At 42.3% G+C, this 19542-nt stretch overlaps 2 protein-coding genes across 5 annotated transcripts in view; both read left to right on the top strand.

The window, feature by feature from the left end:
• LOC112232298 (myelin basic protein) overlaps positions 1–736 on the top strand; it is a 45270-nt gene extending 44534 nt beyond the window's left edge. Inside the window, exon 4 of the mRNA XM_024399254.2 lies at positions 231–736. Within this exon, the coding sequence (XP_024255022.1) occupies positions 231–529 (299 nt within the window). The 3' untranslated portion in view covers positions 530–736. The remainder of the gene's footprint in view (positions 1–230) is intronic.
• Positions 626–19348, top strand: LOC112232308 (myelin basic protein). Of its 4 annotated transcripts, XM_024399279.2 has the most exons (7): positions 626–757; positions 13280–13372; positions 13689–13715; positions 14038–14067; positions 15347–15421; positions 15623–15641; positions 17693–19348. In XM_024399279.2, exons 1-6 carry the CDS (start codon positions 644–646, stop codon positions 15623–15625), a joined length of 342 nt encoding a protein of 113 aa, XP_024255047.1. In that variant the 5' UTR covers positions 626–643; the 3' UTR covers positions 15626–15641; positions 17693–19348. The 4 variants fall into 4 exon arrangements, with proteins under 4 accessions (XP_024255047.1, XP_024255056.1, XP_024255030.1 ...); XM_024399288.2 differs by lacking the exon at positions 14038–14067; XM_024399262.2 differs by lacking the exon at positions 15623–15641.
• The last annotated feature ends 194 nt before the right edge of the window (positions 19349–19542 follow it).

Below are 19542 nucleotides of genomic sequence, written 5' to 3'. Positions count from 1 at the left end.
GTAATGTCCCTTGCTAACAATGTATGGTTTTCCCAGGTGCAATAATCTCCTAGCTATGCATTTGATCTGTGTTCTAGATCTATTACAGGGCATGTCACTCAGGATCCCTTCTCTGTTGAGTTTCTCTGGCAGAAAGGGCAGGGTCTTGTCAAAGGGACTCATTGTGCAGGGCCCTTGTGCGCCATACAGGCCCCATGGTCCAATAGATAACTCTTGTTGTTTCTGCGCAGGCCTGGGTGAGGCAGATGTGAACCCGAACAATGGCTGCCCCTCTGAGAAGGCGTCGGCGGCGACTGACTCCACGGGCACTGAGGGGCCCAGCAGCTCCTGGAACGAGGCCAGCACAGCTGATGCTGACGATAGCGCCGCGCCACGCCCCCACCTGGTCCGCCTCTTCTCCCGAGATGCCCCGGGCCGCGAGGACAACACCTTCAAAGACCGCCCTTCTGAATCGGATGAGCTACAGACCATCCAAGAGCACAGCGGAGCGGGATCAGAGTGCGGTTCAGAGGATCAGGATCTAGACTAAGTTTGTTTCTTTGCCCTCGCTTTCTCGATCTTTAATACCCCCTTCGCTCTGACCTGAGAGACCGAACCCCACTTACAGAGATACTAGCAGCATTACCCAACCTTAACCACCGACATGGCAACTGCAAGCTCCTCTGGACTGTCTAGCCTGGGAAGGAAAAAGAAGGCCCCTGGCCTTATGGATCAAATTGGGAACTTCTTTGGAGGGGACAAGAAGAGGAAGAGCAAGGTGAGGAAATCAGAGAGTTTGATTTGTTTCAAAGATACACCTCTAAAGTACCATGTTTTATTTTTGTGTTCAGTCTTAATTTGAGGGACTAATGTCTGACTTATGGTTTTGGCAGATTGTGATCTGTTTTTGTTTTTGTTTCAATTTGCTTAGATTTGATGTCATTTTTGTTTTTCTTGTGATGTACCAAAGTTTATGACATTCTCCTGAAATTTGCTTCTTTGCGAATGAATGGCATTGAAAGCTACATTTACACTGGATAACTGATTTGGGTGTGGTTTGAGATTGGTGTAGTGCAAAGAGGCTTTGGCTTAAAGTCATTGGACTAATTGTTCTGTTATTGTTAGTACCACAATAAAATGTCATTTAAATGTTTTATTTTACATTTGATTTCAGTTATAGCTTCAAAGCATATGTGCTACTTATATGTTCATAGCTGTGGTACAGGACAGGTGAATGATTGAATTGATCCATGTACGTGTGTGTGTGTGTGTGTGTGTGTGTGTGTGTGTGTGTGTGTGTGTGTGTGTGTGTGTGTGTGTGTGTGTGTGTGCTTTCATTCCAAATATACTCTATGCTTAACTCATAAATATATCTAAAACTGGAGCCATTTTAAAGTTGTGTATCAGGTATTTATAAGAGAGATTAATGATTCGGGAGATTTTATGGGGAAATTTGGAATAAATGTCATATGTCAGCACCCTTACTTGGATGTATTTTGGGAGAGACTGGTATGATTGTTAGGCTACCAATTTTCCTGATTTCTCAGTCTGTAGTAGTTAGCCATTTTAACTGTGGATAGTCCATGGTGGGGAACTATAACCTAAATGCCTTGCATGGACCTCCATTGGGTGTGGAGAGACTAGGATTCTCTCACTCCTTCTTTACAAAGACAGCTCTAGCCCATAATATTGTACATAATCCAACATAAATAATATACTATAAACCCATTTATCTCGGCTAATCCTTATCCTATATGGGTTTATGTAGAATTCAAGATGCTGCGTTGTGTCGTCGGAGTTCAGATAATATATGTCATTTAGGGGACGCTTTCATCCAAAGCGATTTACAGTCATGCATACATTTGAAGTATGGGCGGTCCCGGGAGTTGAACCCACTATCCTGGCGTAGCAAGCGCCACCTGGACCCAGATGTGTGTGTGGATAACTGTTGCGGTACAGTGAGAATAGTTGAGCCCACATTGCCTTGTTTGTCTCGCTCTCTCTCTCTCTCTCTCTCGATCTCTCTCGATCTCTCTCGCTCTCTCTCTCTCTCTCTCGCTCTCTCTCGATCTCTCTCTCTCTCTCTCTCTCTCTCTCTCTCTCTCTCTCTCTCTCTCTCTCTCTCTCTCGATCTCTCTGTGATATGCTAAATGCTAAATCCCAAAGCCTCTCCTTTGAGCTGGTGCCGAGGGATGTAGATAAATTGATATGGCAACACAGTGCAGTGCACATTTCAGTCCGCTTGGCACTGTTTGTTTATCAGTTGTCATCTAAAACAAAATGTACTGTATATTTCAACAGTTATGTGTTGAAGTTGGTACACTGTATTGAAGAGAGAGTTCAAGTCCAACTCCGTTATGCTGTCCAGCTCTGCTTCACTCTGGGGATTGGGAGTGACTTCCTCATTGGTTCAGAGAGGAGAATGGTAGTTTGAGATGGTGATCCAATAGGTTGCAGAATGTGGTCTGAACCGTCTCAACAATATGCATTCCTCCCATGCCTTGTAACAAATTCAGAGAGGACAAAAATCTTTTGACCGTTGCATATTTGAATTAAATCCCAGATCAAAGTCATTTGAGCAGTTTTTGTTTTTCATTTCGGGAATGATTTGGTTGTGTGCATCGTAGATGAGATTCTTTCACATTTTAAACATCATTGGAATGTGCTGCTAAAACATCTGCCACGAGTGAAAATGTCAATGTTTTGCCTGTCAAAATTGAATGAACAAAATTATTGTAAAAGAGCCAGTATTAACTTTTTGTTTTTATCTATTTGTTTGAATTTAATTGTCACCTCTTTCTGTTCTTTCAGGAAATTGTACGTTGTTTTCTACATTCAGAGTAGTGGAGTTGCCTTCAGATGTGTGATAAGTGTTTTGTACTTCAAATATATGATCCCCAACTCTCTGTTGCCTCGAGCAGGATGTAATTTTTTTTCTGCACGGATCAAAGTTTAAAAAAGGATAAACAGGTCAACATTTTTTTTTTTTTTATCTTAAAGGTCCAATGTAGCCGTTTAAAAAAATGGAATATCAAATAATTTCTGGGTGACAGTCAAGTACCTTACTGTGATTTGTTTTGATTTTGGTTAAAAGAAACAAATTGCTTCTTAGCAAAGAGTAATTTCTCAAGCAAGAATTTAGCTAGGACTATGTGGGAGTGGTCTGAGTGGGGAGGGGGAAACTAGCTATTGGCAGAGAAGTTTGGAACTGTTTCTTATTGGTCTATTAACTAATTGACTGCCTGGTAATCCCACCAAAACAGGCTTAAATTTCAGCCTGTCTTTTCAAACAGCTCTTCCACTAAAAGGGAATTGTCATAATTTTCACAATTTCACAGTATTATTCCAGCCTCATAGTGTGGAAATATACACTGGGTGCACAAAACATTAGGAACACGTCCTTTGGAGGGTGGACTATACTTGATACACACGGGAAGCTGTTGAGCATGAAAAACCCAGCAGCATTGCAGCTCTTGACACACTCAAACCGGTGCGCCTGGCACCTACTACCATACCCCGTTCAAAGGCATTTCAATCTTTTGTCTTGCCCATTCACCCTCTGAATGGCACACACACTACAATCCACATCTCAATAGTCTCGATGCTTAAACATCCTTCTTTAACCTTTTACTGCAGTTGGCTAAATCAGGGTCAGTGTTTCTTGATAGTCTTAAACAAATCTATTTTGAAACCAAAGTATACACCTCACACACACGGTTATGGGCTTAAAAAAAAGAAGACACCTGTACCATGTCAGATATAGAGTTGAAATGTATTCAATCTTGAGTTTGCATCCCAATATTACACTTTATATACATCACAGAAGACTGAAATATAACAAAACCTTTTGACATAGAAACACCAGATTTGCAGTTAAATTTTTATTTATTTATTATTAAATAAGAAAAAAATATGAATAACATTCCACCCATGATGCAACTAGGTAATTTGACTGCAGGAATGGGCTACTGTTATTGACTGATATGAATGTTCACTGTTGAGCCATGGATCCTTTTACAACCTGGAGTTATCTCTTTCTGTTGTACATTCTTGTCTTGGTTTCACCTGTATTTTTTTTGGCCTTTCATTAGTTGATTCTGGTTTCGAAACTAGTTCATGGGAATCTGCATGGTGATGTCATATATATTTTAAGAAATTAGAAAGATATCACCAAAAAATGAAGACAAAACTGATTTAACCTCAGGAACTGAAGCCAATTTGTTACCTGTCAAAGCTGATTGGTAATCTGTATTATTCAAAAAGGGGAAGACCTTATTAGACTAATTTGATGGATAAATGAGTGTCTATGTGCAGGCACCATGAAACTGAACTCCATGACAGCAAAATAAGTCAACTTAAATACGGGGTCTATTGAGTAACTTTGTCAGGACTAGGACCCGATAGCCTGAAGAATGTTAAAAGTACAGTACAACAACTGTTTATGATTCAGAACCCAAAAGCTTCTAAGAGCTGAACTCCTCCCGCCAGCTTGATGGAGCACCGCTCAGGTTCACTGGTGTCTTTTTACCCAGACCTGGATCAAATACTATCTACAATCATTTCAAATGCTTCAGCTGGGCTTGATTGAGCTTGCCTGGCGCAATGGAGCCAATAGAGTAGTCTCAAAAGTGAAAGCCCTGCCCAACTGGAACTCAGGGCAGACTAAAGCAGACGCTAAAAGTATGTTTAAAGAGTTCAAATAGTATTTGAACCCAGGTCTTCCTTGACCCTGTCAGGAACTGTGTTTGTGTGTGTGGGAGTCTGTTTGATCCCAGGGTGGATCCATGGATCCTATTCGATGATCCCTTTTGTAATGCTTTGAGATATCCAACTGATGCTTGTCATTTTGTTTTGTATTTCCTGTGAATTGTAATGACCAACATCTGTTCCTAACCTGATCCTGTTCTGAGCTTTTGGATAAATGGCTTGATTAAACTCTCTTAACAACACCCACCCTAAGCAGTGTTTGTTATGCTTTTGTGTTGTTGTTTTTTAGTATGTAATGTCACTTTTGTTGTGATGTGAACTTCATTAATCTGATGACTGCTATTTATTCAATCCCCTATCTATGTTTAATTGTTACCAGATTTAAATTAATCATGTGACAACTAACTCATTAGGAATTTGGGGCACAACGGAAGAAGTTGTTTAACGAGTTACCATCTCCCAAATTAAACTCAAGAAGATATATATATATATATAAGTTATATATCCATAACAGTCACTTATTAATCATTACCTCATCAGTTCTCATTCTGAACAGTCCTTGCTGATTATTCAGTACTACACAAAGTGGTTTAATCATTTATTTACTAACTAAATAACACAGAATATACACTTCCATGAGACAAAAGTCCCTAGTAGACTGACCAGATATGACGGCTTGTTACACATATGGAGAGGGGGTGGGGAAAGAGAGAGAGATAGAGGGGACATTTTTCTGGTCTGTGAGGTTAAGTTGAGACTAAGTTCTAATCATTCCCCACATATAGCTAACGTTCCATGCTTTACTGGTCTGGTAGGTGAGGTTATCTTCTGATCTAGTGTTGAGGTTGAGAGTTTCAGCATTTCTGAGACTATCAGCGTTTCCAACCATTTCAACGTGTGGACCATGGTCTCACTTCTTTTGGTCGAGTATGTTAATTCTTAGCGAGTCCTTTTAAGCACTCTGGCCAACGGGGGTGTTCCGTCATCGTCGTACTGAGCGTGGCTAGTCACTGTGCATAGTTTATATGAAAAACAATTATCTTAAACTCTCTTAAACTAAAATCACATTCCTGTCTTAACAAAAATAGTTACATCCATTTTCATATCACATAGACAACATATTGGATGGAAACTAGACCGCCGGCGGGGGTTTCCTTCCTAAGTTACGGTATTTGGTTCATACAGTTTTCAATAACATCAGAAAATGAAAAGCAATATGACATTTGTTTTCGACATCTACTCATTGACCATTTCCCACATGCGGATGTTAGAAATGTTTGTTCCAAAGTTCATCTTTTGGACGTTAGAGTTTCTGGCATGCAGAAGTCTCTTTAGACAAAAGACATTTCATTCCCAATACTAAAGGGTAGAGAGACAAAGTTCCCCCCCTCCAGAGATTTACAGCAGGGTGTGAAGGTGACCATCCAGCAGCTCCCGCTCTCATCTCTGTGGGAGAGAGAGGGAGAGGCCTGGTTTCTGTCACCCCCCCCCCACCAGTCTGATCTTCCCATTCTGATCCTCAAAGGACAGTCATGACACTTTTTAATAACCCTCCTCTGATGCAACACTACGGTGAATGTCCTTCTAACAATTCAGTTTCGATCCGGTCTAGCTTGAAAAGTAACCTCTCATGCTGGGCTGAGGTGGTCAATGCTAGGAATGGCCAATGGAGAAGCTGGCCCAGTTGAAGAGGGAATGGAACGTACATCATCAAACTATTCCCATTTGTTTTGTCTTATCACTTCTTAAGTGGATAAGACCACACTCTTCAGTAAACAGCATACTTGTCTAGACGAGGCTGGGAGAAGTGTGGTGTAGACTTCATGGAAATATGAGGCTTACTCTTAGCTCAGCTTTGATTAAGTAGCTTAAGGCCATGTACAATGGGGGCTAATGTCTTGTTCCTTGGATGAAAGAACTAGAAGGTACACCAACATTGACTGATACCCTGGTACCAGATCTGTTTGCTCTTTCTTAGCCAACTCTTAGAATTGTTGTCATGCCAAACAGTCTGGTCTCACCTCAATCTCCATATCTGATCATGCTGTCATTGATGGGCACAGTGAGAAGTTAATCATGTTTGACATGACAATGACCATAGGATTTGGCAAGACAGCATTAACAGATCTGGGACCAGGTTAATATGCTGAATTCGTTCTTTTGGAAATGCATCTTAGTACTGTCTGCCTTATGACTTTTATTTGACTGAAAATGATATTTCAGTCACATTTGTATTTTATGCTTTTTTAATTTAACGCATTTTTTGAATTGCTTTTTAATTGAACATCTTAGAAAGCTTATCAAGATACAGTAAATCAGGATAAAACAACAGTGTTTATTTCTTGTTTTCATTTTGTATTCAGGCTAGCAAAGGGGCAAATAACAGCTATTTTCAAAACCAACCGGAATACAAAATGAAAACAAGAAAGTCTGTCTCACTTTTGTCTGTCCCACTTTTTGGAGACCTCCAGTGAAGTATTGTCATGCTACTTCTCATTGAACCCATTAGATGTTCCTCGTGGTCAACAATGAAAGAGTCAAGGAGTCAATGCTACCTTGTTCTTAATGTGTAAATGTGTACATTTTACCAATATCTAAGACCCTAATAGTGATAGCCAGAGTCAAGTCAAGTATTCATACTTGAGAGCGAAACAAGGACATGAAACAGAACCTGAACTTGCTCTGAGCACTACATGTATTTGACTGTGGTATAGTTGGTGTTTTGTTTGTTTTAGGATCCAGAGGTGATGAGGACTGAGGAGTGTAGAGCATACCTACTATTACCCTGCTTTCACCTGGCACTGTAAGACAAGCATGGTCAAATGTCAAGAGCTAGGCCTCACTAGACTTCCGGTCCAGTACCCTGGGATTGGATGGTAAAGAACCAGTTCAATTATGGTTCACTAGATTGTAGTCCCCAACTTTGTCTTGTTATTGTTGTCAGTGTTAGGGATTGACCTAGAGCGCCACTGCTTTCTCATATGACACTTTGTTGTAAACTGTCAACCCCCTGAGGTAGTTGTCCAATTCCTGCTAGCTTCTCTTAAATCGTTGGAGAAGTTGCAGCAAAGAGACAACTGATGAGGTCATCTGGCAGTAGAAGTACTTCAAAAAGTCTGTCCTCCTGAGACTACAAACTGTTACAGCAGATGTCACTTCAAAGGAGTCAGTCAGTGGCTAGTGGATCTGCAGCCGGTGAGTCTTACTAATCAATCGCAGAGTTGTCAGTTATGACACTGACGGACATTGTCCTATGTGAGCAATCAAATCTAAGTCAAATGTAAAGCTGTGCTGGATTGAGGAGCATGCACTATATATTCAGTTGAAATCGGGAGTGTACATACACCTTAGCCAAATACATTTAAACTCTGTTTTTCACAATTACTGATATTTAATCCTGGTAAAAATTCCCTGTCTTAGGTCAGTTAGCATCACCACTTTATTTTAAGAATGTGAAATGTCAGGATAATAGTAGAGAGAATTATTTACTTCAGCTTTTATTTCTTTCATCACATTCCCAGTGGGTCATAAATTTACATACACTCAATTAGTATTTGGTAGCATTGACTTTAAATTGTAACTTGGGTCAAACGTTTCGGGTTGCCTTCCACAAGCTTCCCACAATAATTTGGGTGAATTTTGGCCCATTCCTCCTGACAGAGCTGGTGTAACTGAGTCAGGTTTGTAGGCCTCCTTGCTCACACACGCCTTTTCAGTTCTGCCCACAAATTGTCTATAGGATTGAGGTCAGGGCTTTGTGATGGCCACTCCAATACCTTGACTTAGTTGTCCTTAAGCCATTTTGCCACAACTTTGGAAGTATGCTTGGGGTCATTGTCCATTTGGAAGACTGATTTGCGACCAAGCTTTAACTTCCTGACTGATGTCTTGAGATGTTGCTTTAATATATCCACGTAATTTTTTGATGACATCTAAGTGCACCTGTCCCTCCTGCAGCAAAGCACACCGACAACACCTGCCACCTCCGTGCTTCACGGTTGGAATGTGTTCTTCAGCTTGCAAGCCTCCCCCTTTTTCCTCCAAACATAAGAATGGTAATTATGGCCAAACAGTTCTATTTTTGTTTCATCAGACAAGAAGACATTTCTCCAAAAAGTACGATCTTTGTCCCCATGTGCAGTTGCAAACTGTAGTCTGGCTTTTTTTTATGGAGGTTTTGGAGCAGTGGCTTCTTTCTTGCTGAAAGGCCTTTCAGGTTATGTTGATATAGTACTATTGTACCTGTTTCCTCCAGCATCTTCACAAGGTCCTTTGCTGCTGTTCTGGGATTGAGTTGCATTTTTCACATCAAAGTACGTTAATCTCTAGGAGACAGAACGCGTCTCCTTCCTGAGCGGTATGACGGCTGCGTGGTCCCATGGTGTTTATACTTGAGCACTATTGTTTGTGCAGATGAACATGGTACCTTCAGGCATTTGGAAATTGCTCCCAAGGATGAACCAGACTTGTGGAGGTCTACAATTGTTTTCTGAGGTCTGGCTAATTTCTTTTGATTTTCCCATGATGTCAAGCAAAGAGGCACTGAGTTTGGAGGTAGTCCTTGAAGCGCATCCACAGGTACACCTCCAATTGACTCAAATGATGTCAATTAGCCTATCAGAAGCTTTTAAAGCCATGACATAATTTTCTGGAATTTTCCAAGCTGTTTAATGTCACAGTCAACTTAGTGTATGTAAACTTCTGACCCACTGGATTTGTGATACAGTGAATTATAAGTGAAATAATCTGTCTGTAAACAATTGTTGGAAAAATTACTCTTGTGTCATGCACAAAGTAGATGTCCTAACCAACTTTCCAAAACTATAGTTTGTTAACAAGAAACATGCAGTTGAAAAACAAGTTTTAATGACTCCAACCTAAGTGTATGTAAACTTCCGACTTCAACTGCATGGGTAAGATCTGTTTATTTGACAGTGGGCAGTTTGTGATTTGTGTGTGTCCACAATAAGTCACACACTGTCTCAATAGGATAGGATGTAGTGATAACTATGTGGCCCACATATCCTCCTGCTCCTTAGTAAATAATACATTATTACAATTCATTTATTCCAGAATAAATGATTGACCGTGATCCATTTCTGAAGGAGTCGGCTTCCAGGTTTGACCTCCAGCACCTCCGAGGAGAGAGGTTTGACAGTAATTAAATCCTCAGGGATGAGGTGTCCTATGAGTCCTGAATACTCTCTCTACCTGGGTCTAGGTGACCTTGTTCTTCACTGCAGGAAACTTTTGGTCACTATGACATTAACATGACGGTGTAATCTGGTCTATAATCCATTCAAGACTGCAGTTCTAATTTATGACTGTTGTCACGATAGAGGTAAGATTTTTGCATTACGACTGTACTGACCTAACACCTCTGGATAACAGCCTCTATGTCAGAGGTGAAACGACACTGACGTGTTAATGGGATAGTGAAGTGTCAAGCGAAGTGTTACCGAACTTTCTCTACGACGCCTGGGCTGCCATGAGAGAAGCTCGCTGAGTTTAGAACGCATAAATGGACGTCCATTGTTATGCAAATCCAATCATGTATGTTGAGGATGAAACTGGACTTGTAGCTTTATGAAATTTGGATGGCAGTGTGATGCATTTTTATTGTTTTTCTTTTCCGCGGTGGAATGAGCACAGCTACTTTGTGACGTCTGAATTGTGGCCAAATAACAATGCGCTCCGTGCCAGGAACACACACTTACCTCTCATACTCTTCAAACATCAAACAGAGAGATTAGAACATTCCCTCCGTCCCTACGCAACAATCCCCCGCTCTGCTCTATCCTGAGGACCCTCCTTGCTTCAGAATACCGTTGTCCTTTGAACACTCTTCTTGTGTTGGAAAATACTATACTATACTGACAACGTTCAATGCAACATGTTTCAGTAAAGGACATGTGAAGTTCATAACTGAATATTGTGATCCCTCTTTACTAATATATCCAAATGGATTCTAAATTCAGAATTTAGGATTACTCAATGTAAAATAAGGTCAAGTAGGAGTTTAAAAAAAGAAAGAAGTTTTATCAACAAAAAATATATATATTTTCAGAACTATTGCCTGATTCACTGATGCATTTTGAATGACCTTTTACTCCTGGCACAGGAGGCTGCTGAGGGGAGGACAGCTCATGATAATGGCCGGAACAGAGCAAATGGAATGGCATCAAACACTTGGAAACCATGTGGTTGATGTATTTGATACCATTCCACTGATTCCACTCCAGTCATTACCACCAGCCCGTCCCCCCCAATTAAAGTGCCACCAACCTCCTGTGACTCCTAGAGTCATAAAAATTCCACGGAACAATACTTTCCAAAAATTCTGAATCAGCTACAATTTAGAAGGTTTTCTCAAGCTGCCAACATGATGTAACATACAATACTGTGTAATTGATGGTCTAGTTACATTATCTGAAGACAAAGTGTGGGTTTAAGGTACAGACAAACCCGAGGCAACACTGAAATCCCCACTGGGCACCTCTCTCTTCACATCTATTCCTCTTTTGCTAGCTCCTTGCCTGTCTTACCCCTGTCTTTCAATGTCTCTCTCTCTCTACTTCTCTCCCTCCACTTTCTGACTTTCTCTTCCCAACTCTTTCTCTCAGGCCACTCAATCTCTGGAACTGTATTTAGTGGGAACATAACTGGAACTTCTGATGTGTGTGAGACGCGGCTGTGAAACAGATCAGTTCTTCTACAACAACCACAAGGCGGTGAAGTTAATTCACCTGTACCAGCTCCAGCACAAACCCAGCGAGCACTTTTTTGGTTGAAAATAACTTATTTTCCACTTATTTTCAACATCTTTTTGCTCATAGGGAACGAACTGACCAACCAACAACCATGCTACCTATTGGCTATTCTACTGAGCGTCATCTGTATTCATAAATGTGTTGGATATTATCATCCACTTCCAATAGAACGCGTCGCTTAGTTTGATAGATTCTAAATGACCTCTGGTCCTCCAGGTTAGATACCTAGTTATCGGAGAGGATCATGCTCATAAGAACACAACACATTTTCTATAGCAATGTGTTTCTTTCCAGAGGTCATTGTCTGCATGAGTCTGCATCCATCCATCCAACCATCCATCCATATATGGCCAGAAAAGACAGTGAATGAGATTCAATTGGAACCCCTAATGAGTGTATTATATTGTGAATGATGCACAGGGGTGAAAGTTTACCCTCTCATTTTGGTAAAGTTCTCTCATAGAGATAATCACAGGGATTCAGTGAGAGCCTCTCCACTCTCTTCACTTACTGACATGAATGGGGGCATAAAGGTCCCCTTGCTCTCACTTCACAAAATACCACAGAGAGAGAGGCACTCATTAGGAAGAAATGGGTTTCGCTATATCAAAGGATGTTATTCACAAACATACCCCTAAATAGCCAACCGGGAATAATCAGGGTTATTATTGAGAAAATGACAATGAATCTTTTCAGAATCACACAATTTTAATTAAGGTCCCAGTTGTGTGCGTCTGGAAGGAACATGTTGAAGCCTATTGTGAGAGAGAGGGGGGATGCTATTTATTCAAGTTGAAGAGAACGAGACATAGAGCTAATTTTGCATTCATCCCCATCCAATCCTCTAAAGATGTATCTGTCTGAAGTACAACTTAATTGTATTGATCTCTACTTAACTTCCCCTTCAACAGCATTTAGTGTTGATATTTACCACACTTTGCAAAAGATCCAAAACTTTTTCTTACTGACTTTATTAATTAATTTATAATTCCTTCATCCAATTAGTTTTTAACCACTTATTTTCCGTTTGAATGAGTTTTGGATGGGCGTTATATGTGGACACCTACGTGAGTCTGCTGTGAATGACTCAGAGCTTATCTCAGGTCCTCTGTGATGTAAGAGCTCCCCAGGTAGTCCATCCAGTGGAAGAAGTCGTTCCACAGCCACAGAAAATGTGCTCCAGCATCCCTGGTGTTTGGCAATATGCCACCAGCTGTTTCCAATGGTAACACCTTTCAGAAGCTGGAGAGTGGAGGCAGAGTAGAGCCTGGTCTGGTTCAGGGAACACACTTTATTGTTAGGTTGTGTTGGGCTATATGTATTCCCGCTGTGCCTTTATAATGTTCTTCCACCCCGCCCTCCTTTCCTTCTTCCATCCCTCCCTCTGTTCCTTCTTCCATCCCGCCCTCCTTTCCTTCTTCCATCCCGCCCTCCTTTCCTTCTTCCATCCCGCCCTCCTTTACTTCTTCCATCCCGCCCTCCTTTACTTCCTCCATCCCACCCTCCTTTACTTCTTCCATCCCGCCCTCCTTTCCTTCTTCCATCTCGCCCTCCTTTCCTTCTTCCATCCCGCCCTCCTTTCCTTCTTCCATCCCGCCCTCCTATCCTTCTTCCATCCCGCCCTCCTTTCCTTCTTACATCCCCTCCTTTCCTTCTTCCATCCCGCCCTCCTTTCCTTCTTCCATCCCGCCCTCCTTTCCTTCTTCCATCCCGCCCTCCTTTCCTTCTTCCATCCCGCCCTCCTTTCCTTCTTACATCCCCTCCTTTCCTTCTTCCATCCCGCCCTCCTTTCCTTCTTCCATCCCTCCCTCCATTTCCTCCAGGGTTCATTCCGTGGCCTGTCCTCTCCTGTCAGACCTGCCAAGGCAGCCCCTAAGGGTGGGGAGAACGCTGTTGTGCGCCTCTTCAGAACGATCGTGAGTCACCCCATTTGCATAGTTTTCCACTATTGATGTTTGACTTGTTGATATGAGGGCGTCAGGTAGTCTACCAGTTAAGAGCAGGTAGCCTAGCAGTAGAAATAACTTTAGGCCAGTAAACGAAAGGTCACTGGTTCAAATCCCTGAGCCAACTAGGTGAAAAATCAGTTGATGTGCCCTTGAGCAAGGCACTTAACCCTATTTGATCCTGTAAGTCGCTCTGGATAAGAGTGTCTTCTAAATGACTAAAATGTAATGAGAAATACCCTCATCTATTGTATTTCTAAAGATCTCTGTCACTCTCTCCCCCCAGGTGTCCCCTGCCCCTCCTAAGTCTAGGGTGAGCCCCATTTACTCTTACTCTTTGTCAATATTGTCCAATTGAGGAGTCGAAGGTTGTTTTCGTCTTTGGATGGGATTGTGTATTTGGCTTTGTTAATAACATGTGATGTCACTGAGCGTATCTCACTGAGTCTGTGCTCTCTCTGGTGACGCGAGCGTCTGCCTTGCTCTGCTCTGCTCTGCCCTGGATGTGGACTCATCTCTTCATGCTGCACTGCCTTTGCTCTGTGTAAGGCCTGAGTGATTAACTCTCCTCCCCTCACCCCTGTGTCTCACCCCTGTCTATTCCCTGTCTCTGTCTCGTACGTGTCCTTGTCCAGTGGACGGCAATGACTGCGAAACTAGGCCAGGTACGTGGTTAAACGCTACAGCTAAAGCAAACAAAGAGAAAAATCCCCGGCCGTTCTTTAAAACAGTCTATTCTGTAACCATTTTAAGGCTCGAGAGCTTGTTGTAATCCAAGCATACATGCATAACGCCCTCATCGGTTTTTCTATTTTATTAAATCATGTTTTGAGTGGTTTTGTTTGGCAAGCTCTCCGTCTCCGGCTCAATTGAATATCCAGTTCTTTATTTGCTGAAGTCGTTTTTCCCTTTTGGTATGATAACCAGCAACTTAATCCTGCTTTTTCTTATTTGCCTCGTCCTCTTCTCTTGTTCCCTGTTGGCCCCTGTGCGAGCGTGCATGCACGTGTGTGTGTGGTTGTGTGTGTGTGCACATGCGTTTGTGTCTTTGTGTGTGTCTCTGTGTGTGTGTGTATGTGTCAGTGGTGGCTGCTGATGAGGAGGACGGCTCATAGTAATGCCTGGAACAGATTCAATGGAATTGTATCAGCTACATGGAAACCGCGTTTGATGCCCATTCCATTTACTCCGTTCCAGCCATTATTATGAGCCGTCCTCCCCTCAGCAGCCTCCGCTGGTGTGTATGAGTGTGTGAGTGTGTGTGTGTTGTAGATGTTATGAGTCACACATAACAGTTAACATTGTGTGGGGGGGTGGGTGAAATAACAGAGTGATAAGGGATGACCTTTTAAGCTCCTCTCTGAGGTAAGGGATCTTTAAGTAACACTTTGACTTGTTCCTCCCCAACATTTCATTCATCCTCATGCATGTTTATTGGAGTTTTGCGTGAACGGTTCCCAGTCTAAACCTCCCCCTGTGAGAGTCAGAGCAGCCACAGCTCAGCTGTTACTGTGATTGAATTTAGAAAGTTCTTAAGTGGAAGCACTTCCACTTTGACTCAGATTGATTTGCTCCAATGAGCCACTTTTTGATCTAGGCTAGACTAGTTCAAAACTGTAGGTAAAATGTCACTCCGTGATAAGAGTCACTGACTCAAAAGCCATCTTTTCTATAAGCTCGTCACCTGCTGGCTTTCAGTTGAGCTGTCGCTTCTATTGTTTTCAGGCAACATGATATTATCAGAAAACATTCTTTAAAACACCATGCAATACCCACGTAAGATATGTACACGATGCCGCTTTTTAGCCATTAGTAAATCATTTAGATGAACAAACACAGAGACGAGCTGGCAAAAGCACACACTGACTGGGCCACCATGCTAGGTGACAACAACAATGTCTCCCGGTGTCTTACCTCACCCCTGCTCTCTTCCGGGTGTCTCAGAAGTCAACAGGATCCGCCAAGGCGAAGAAGGCCGGTGCAGGCGACAGCGGAACCCTGTCCAAGATCTTCAAAATGGTAAACGAACACGAAACCCATTTATAAAAGAACAAAAACGCTCTGATCTGTCTTTGACAGTAACATGAAAAGGGAATATCCAATTATATAATTCCCTTTGTATGTTATCGAAACTAATTCCAGAATGTGCACTTGATTAAACAGATGGGATCTTTCTCTTGTATTCCTCCCTTCTGTCACTCTCTTCTTCTTTCACCTCAGTGATGATAGCCACCATTCAGTGAGTAGCTAATGAGTCATGGGCGGCAATATATATTTATTCTTACTTGCTATGAATTTATTCAACGTTGGTAGGCTAAGGTGACACCTTCCATTGCCTATCATACCACCGGCAGAATAACTGCACCTTGAGACAGCCTCTAGACGGTGATAATTACAGTGTCTGGCTGATGCTACAGGCTTTTCATGCATTAAAGAGTGCAGTTTGATGTCAAAGGTAACGCTATTTGTGGCTTGATACGGACATGCAGCACCTAACATAATTGGCAGCTTACTTGCAGGCAGTGATCTTGCACCTGTGGGCCTACACATCGAAACCAGCTTTAGGGATAGTAGTCTTGCTTACTCTTAATGGCTGTTCTAAGACCTGTGCTAACTGCAATGGGACATGCTTAGCAATTACAATTGTGGCGTGTGGTAGCTTTGCTCACTTTGCCGATGGCTTCCGCGACTTTAAAACACACCGTCAGGTAAGCCAAGCTGTTATGGAAGCAGTGCCTTGCATTCTTTCTACAACTAGGACATTGCGCTTTTAATTAGATTGACCATCTGGTTCATGCATGTGTGTACCAAGCACACTGTATATCATACTGGGATACTACACAGACAGACTTATTCAAGAGGTCCTTCTCCGACGCAGTAGGCCACACACGTAAAGGTAAGGCAGACACACTTATATACACTTGAGTGAATACTTAATGACTTTTAGAGGAGCTGCATAGCACCCCGGTGTGTTCGTCTCAAACGGATGACGGAGGTGTTTGAACAGAGGGTGTACCATTTATAGATATTTTTTACTACAGTCTCTCGTGTATCTTTCTCTACCTCTCTCTTTTGGTCTCCACCTCTGTCTGTCTGTCTCTCTCCTTCTCCTACGCTCCCCGGTTATCCTTCTCACCTCTCACTCTGCCCCTTCGACTCACTTTCTCCTCTGATCAGTGACTCGGAGAGCTCCTGCATTCTGAGCGGCTGTTGTTTGTTTGTTTGTCTCTCCTTGCGTCATCCATGGCATGGTGAATGCTAATCTCTAGGACATGCTCTGGAGGGCTCTGGCAGTTTTAATTACCCAGTCTGGCCCAAGCTTCAGATACAGTTATTTAATTAGGCAGAATAGGCACTGAGAGCTTATGTTCCGGTAGGTACAGTCAGTGCACTCACAGTGATTAGCAAGGCAACCAAGCACAGTCATCTCCCTCATACCATACAGGGGGCCTACTTTTAAAAATGTTTAGAGAGTCTGTATATATCCACATGCTCCCTGCATAGGTGTCTTTGCTAGTTGGACTATGTGGCATTATGAAACTAAAAGATGAAGACGATCAAGTCTATAAATGTGTGGGTAAATAGTACAGCAATCTTCTCTTGCTTATAGCTTGTTTCCCCACAATCTCTCTGCCTAATTGGCGTTAAGCTAAAGCCACCATCTTTAGCGCTTCCGATTACCGTTTTGTTTTAATCATTATCTGGGGACGGACTTTTATTTCACGTTTTCTTTTCATTTGTTTGTTTTTCAAACCGATAATGATTTTAAACTCAAATTGCTGTAAGAATGGCTCAGAGCCTGGCCCTTTTCCTCTGATCTCCTTTTGTTTCAGGATATTTGCAGGCTTTGTATGTTGTGGATTATATTCATTCCAATAGTTCTCCCTAAAGAATTGTCTCATTTGTATAATCTTTGTTCTGTTCCAATCCTCCCCTCTTTCTCCTACTTTTATATCCCCTGAGAAAATGCACAATCTATTCTTAGGGATTGAGCTTGGTGAACACAGCATTGATCAGTTTTGGCAACGACATGCAAATTAGAACTGGGAGACGTCTCTTTTTAGGGCATAGCCGAGAATTCACAAAATAAACAATTCTGATAATACATAGAACTCACCCACCTACTCGAACAAAACAATTGTACACAATGCTCAAGGCCACGTAGACTGTACGTCTATATACAGCTGGACATTTGTGTCCTAATTAGCAGGTCCCTTTAGTGAGCATCGTTAGCAAATGACAAAAACAATCCATTTCCTGATTATTATTTTGTCTCTCACTCTCTTGCAGGGCACAAGCCGGACTGGGTCCCTACCCAAAAAATGAGGTCCCTTTCAAGAGCACAAAGGCAGACGTCAAGGAAAGGGACACGAGTGTGGGAAAACAAAGAAGATAAAAGAACGGATCTTTGTCGACTCACACACACCTCTTCCCTGCTTTTCTAACCCTTTCATTGTATAACTCAAATGCCTCCGCCACCGCACCCGGCTGGTAGATATAGCGACACAATCTGTGCCCCCACACCTCACCCCTGCTCCTCCCTCCCGCCTCTCTTGTGCAACCATCTTGGATGCGAACTGTTGCCGAAGTCATCCGGACCCCCCTCTCACAGCCTAAAGGACCCCTGTCGTAGCTCTACAATACCTGTGTCTTCATTTCCATTTCTCTGTCTGTCTGTATAGAGTCGTCTAACAAGGCTGGCTATCTGGACCAGACCTGGCTGAAGTAGCTTAGGTCCAATTGACCTGGCCCTGACCGCCTGTGGTTGTGAAAGTGTGACCAGGTCTGGTTCTGGTTCAGAAACGAATGATTATCTGTCTTGTCATGCTCGTCTTTGCCCCCCAAACCCCACACATTCTCCCATTTCCTGTACAACCTGACATGAATTCATAGCTAAGCATCGTCTTACTCAGCTTGCATGGGTTGTTGCGATGGCCAGTTGGCCATGTGTTTGTACGTCTTTACCGTCTCGTGTCATCAGTGTAAGTGTCCTGTCTTACGTGTTGCTGTCCTTCCATGTTTTTACATTAGGGTCTATGGCTGGCTGTGATCTTCCGTGGTAAAATGACATCGAGCTACTGAAAGTTAACCCACTAAAAGTCTCGCCTGTAGTATCCACTGAATTGTAGAAATCAATGGATGATGTTATCATTTCTAATATTATTTTCAGTACATGTAGATTGATTAGGACACTAATGTGTATGGTATTGGGAGTTTCCCCATCCAGATATAATGGAGATTTGTCTAAAGTGCACTGATTTGACCTTTGAAAAGCAGACACGGACTGCTCTGAAACCAAGCTCGCGCTGGACCTGCCACAACCATGGCATTTCCAATGGCAGGACAGATTCAGACCCTTTCCCCCCCATTAGGTGTGGTCTTCTCTGTCTTAAGTATCTCTTGCTTCATATATCTATCGAAGCACTGCACAAAATACGAATACAAAACAGCTAGCTAAGCAATACCATTTCTGACTGCCAAAAACTATGTGCTGTGTTTACTCCATGTGGATATCAAAACACCAACACTGTCATAAAGGTGCTCCTTACTTAACTGTGTAAAAGCATAAATGTTATTAAAAAAAAGATTAAGATGGATACAGAGGGCGTGGAGTTTGTTGACCAAGGTACGAGCGATGAGTTGCATAAAACCGCTTATTACTGCCACTGTACTGTCCAATATCCTCCCACCAGTCTTTCCTCCATTTGTTTAAGTAAATAAAAAACATGTGTAATCTGTAGCATACTCTGCCTGACCCCCCCCGACCCCCACCCCCTGTCACCCCTCCCCCATGTCTTAATGCGCGCGTGTGTTTTTGTATGGGTCCTGTGAATGAATGTAAATGAAACTCTCGAGACCCTCATTGTTGTATCGGTAATAAAAAGATGTACGACCAGCCACTTAATAACTTGGAAAAAATAAAGGAATTAAAAATCATTAAATCGTTATGGGTCTCTGGTTGTGTTGTTTTGATAGACATTTAAAAAGTAGTGTACACACATGCAGTAACTTGCCGGTGTAGGGTACAAGAAGTGATGAAATATTCAACTCTGTTGCGGAATCCATCTTTGTTTAGGTTAGGTCATTGTGTCGTTTGAAGCAGACTCATGCCAGAGCTGCATCTCACTCCTGCTTCCAAG

Source organism: Oncorhynchus tshawytscha, linkage group LG03 (genome assembly GCF_018296145.1).
Source record: "Oncorhynchus tshawytscha isolate Ot180627B linkage group LG03, Otsh_v2.0, whole genome shotgun sequence".
NCBI lineage: Eukaryota > Metazoa > Chordata > Actinopteri > Salmoniformes > Salmonidae > Oncorhynchus > Oncorhynchus tshawytscha.
Note: the sequence above shows the minus strand (reverse complement) of the source record. Positions and strands in the feature narration are given on the sequence as shown.

What these genes read in the sequence shown, in the direction of transcription:
- LOC112232308 (XM_024399262.2), top strand. Translation starts at nt 644, where the DNA reads ATGGCAACTGCAAGCTCCTCTGGACTGTCTAGCCTGGGAAGGAAAAAG. An exon ending in ACAAGAAGAGGAAGAGCAAG is followed by an intron (nt 758 to 13,279) that starts GTGAGGAAATCA and finishes CATTTCCTCCAG; the next exon opens with GGTTCATTCCGTGGCCTGTC. An exon ending in TGTCCAAGATCTTCAAAATG is followed by an intron (nt 15,422 to 17,692) that starts GTAAACGAACAC and finishes ACTCTCTTGCAG; the next exon opens with GGCACAAGCCGGACTGGGTC.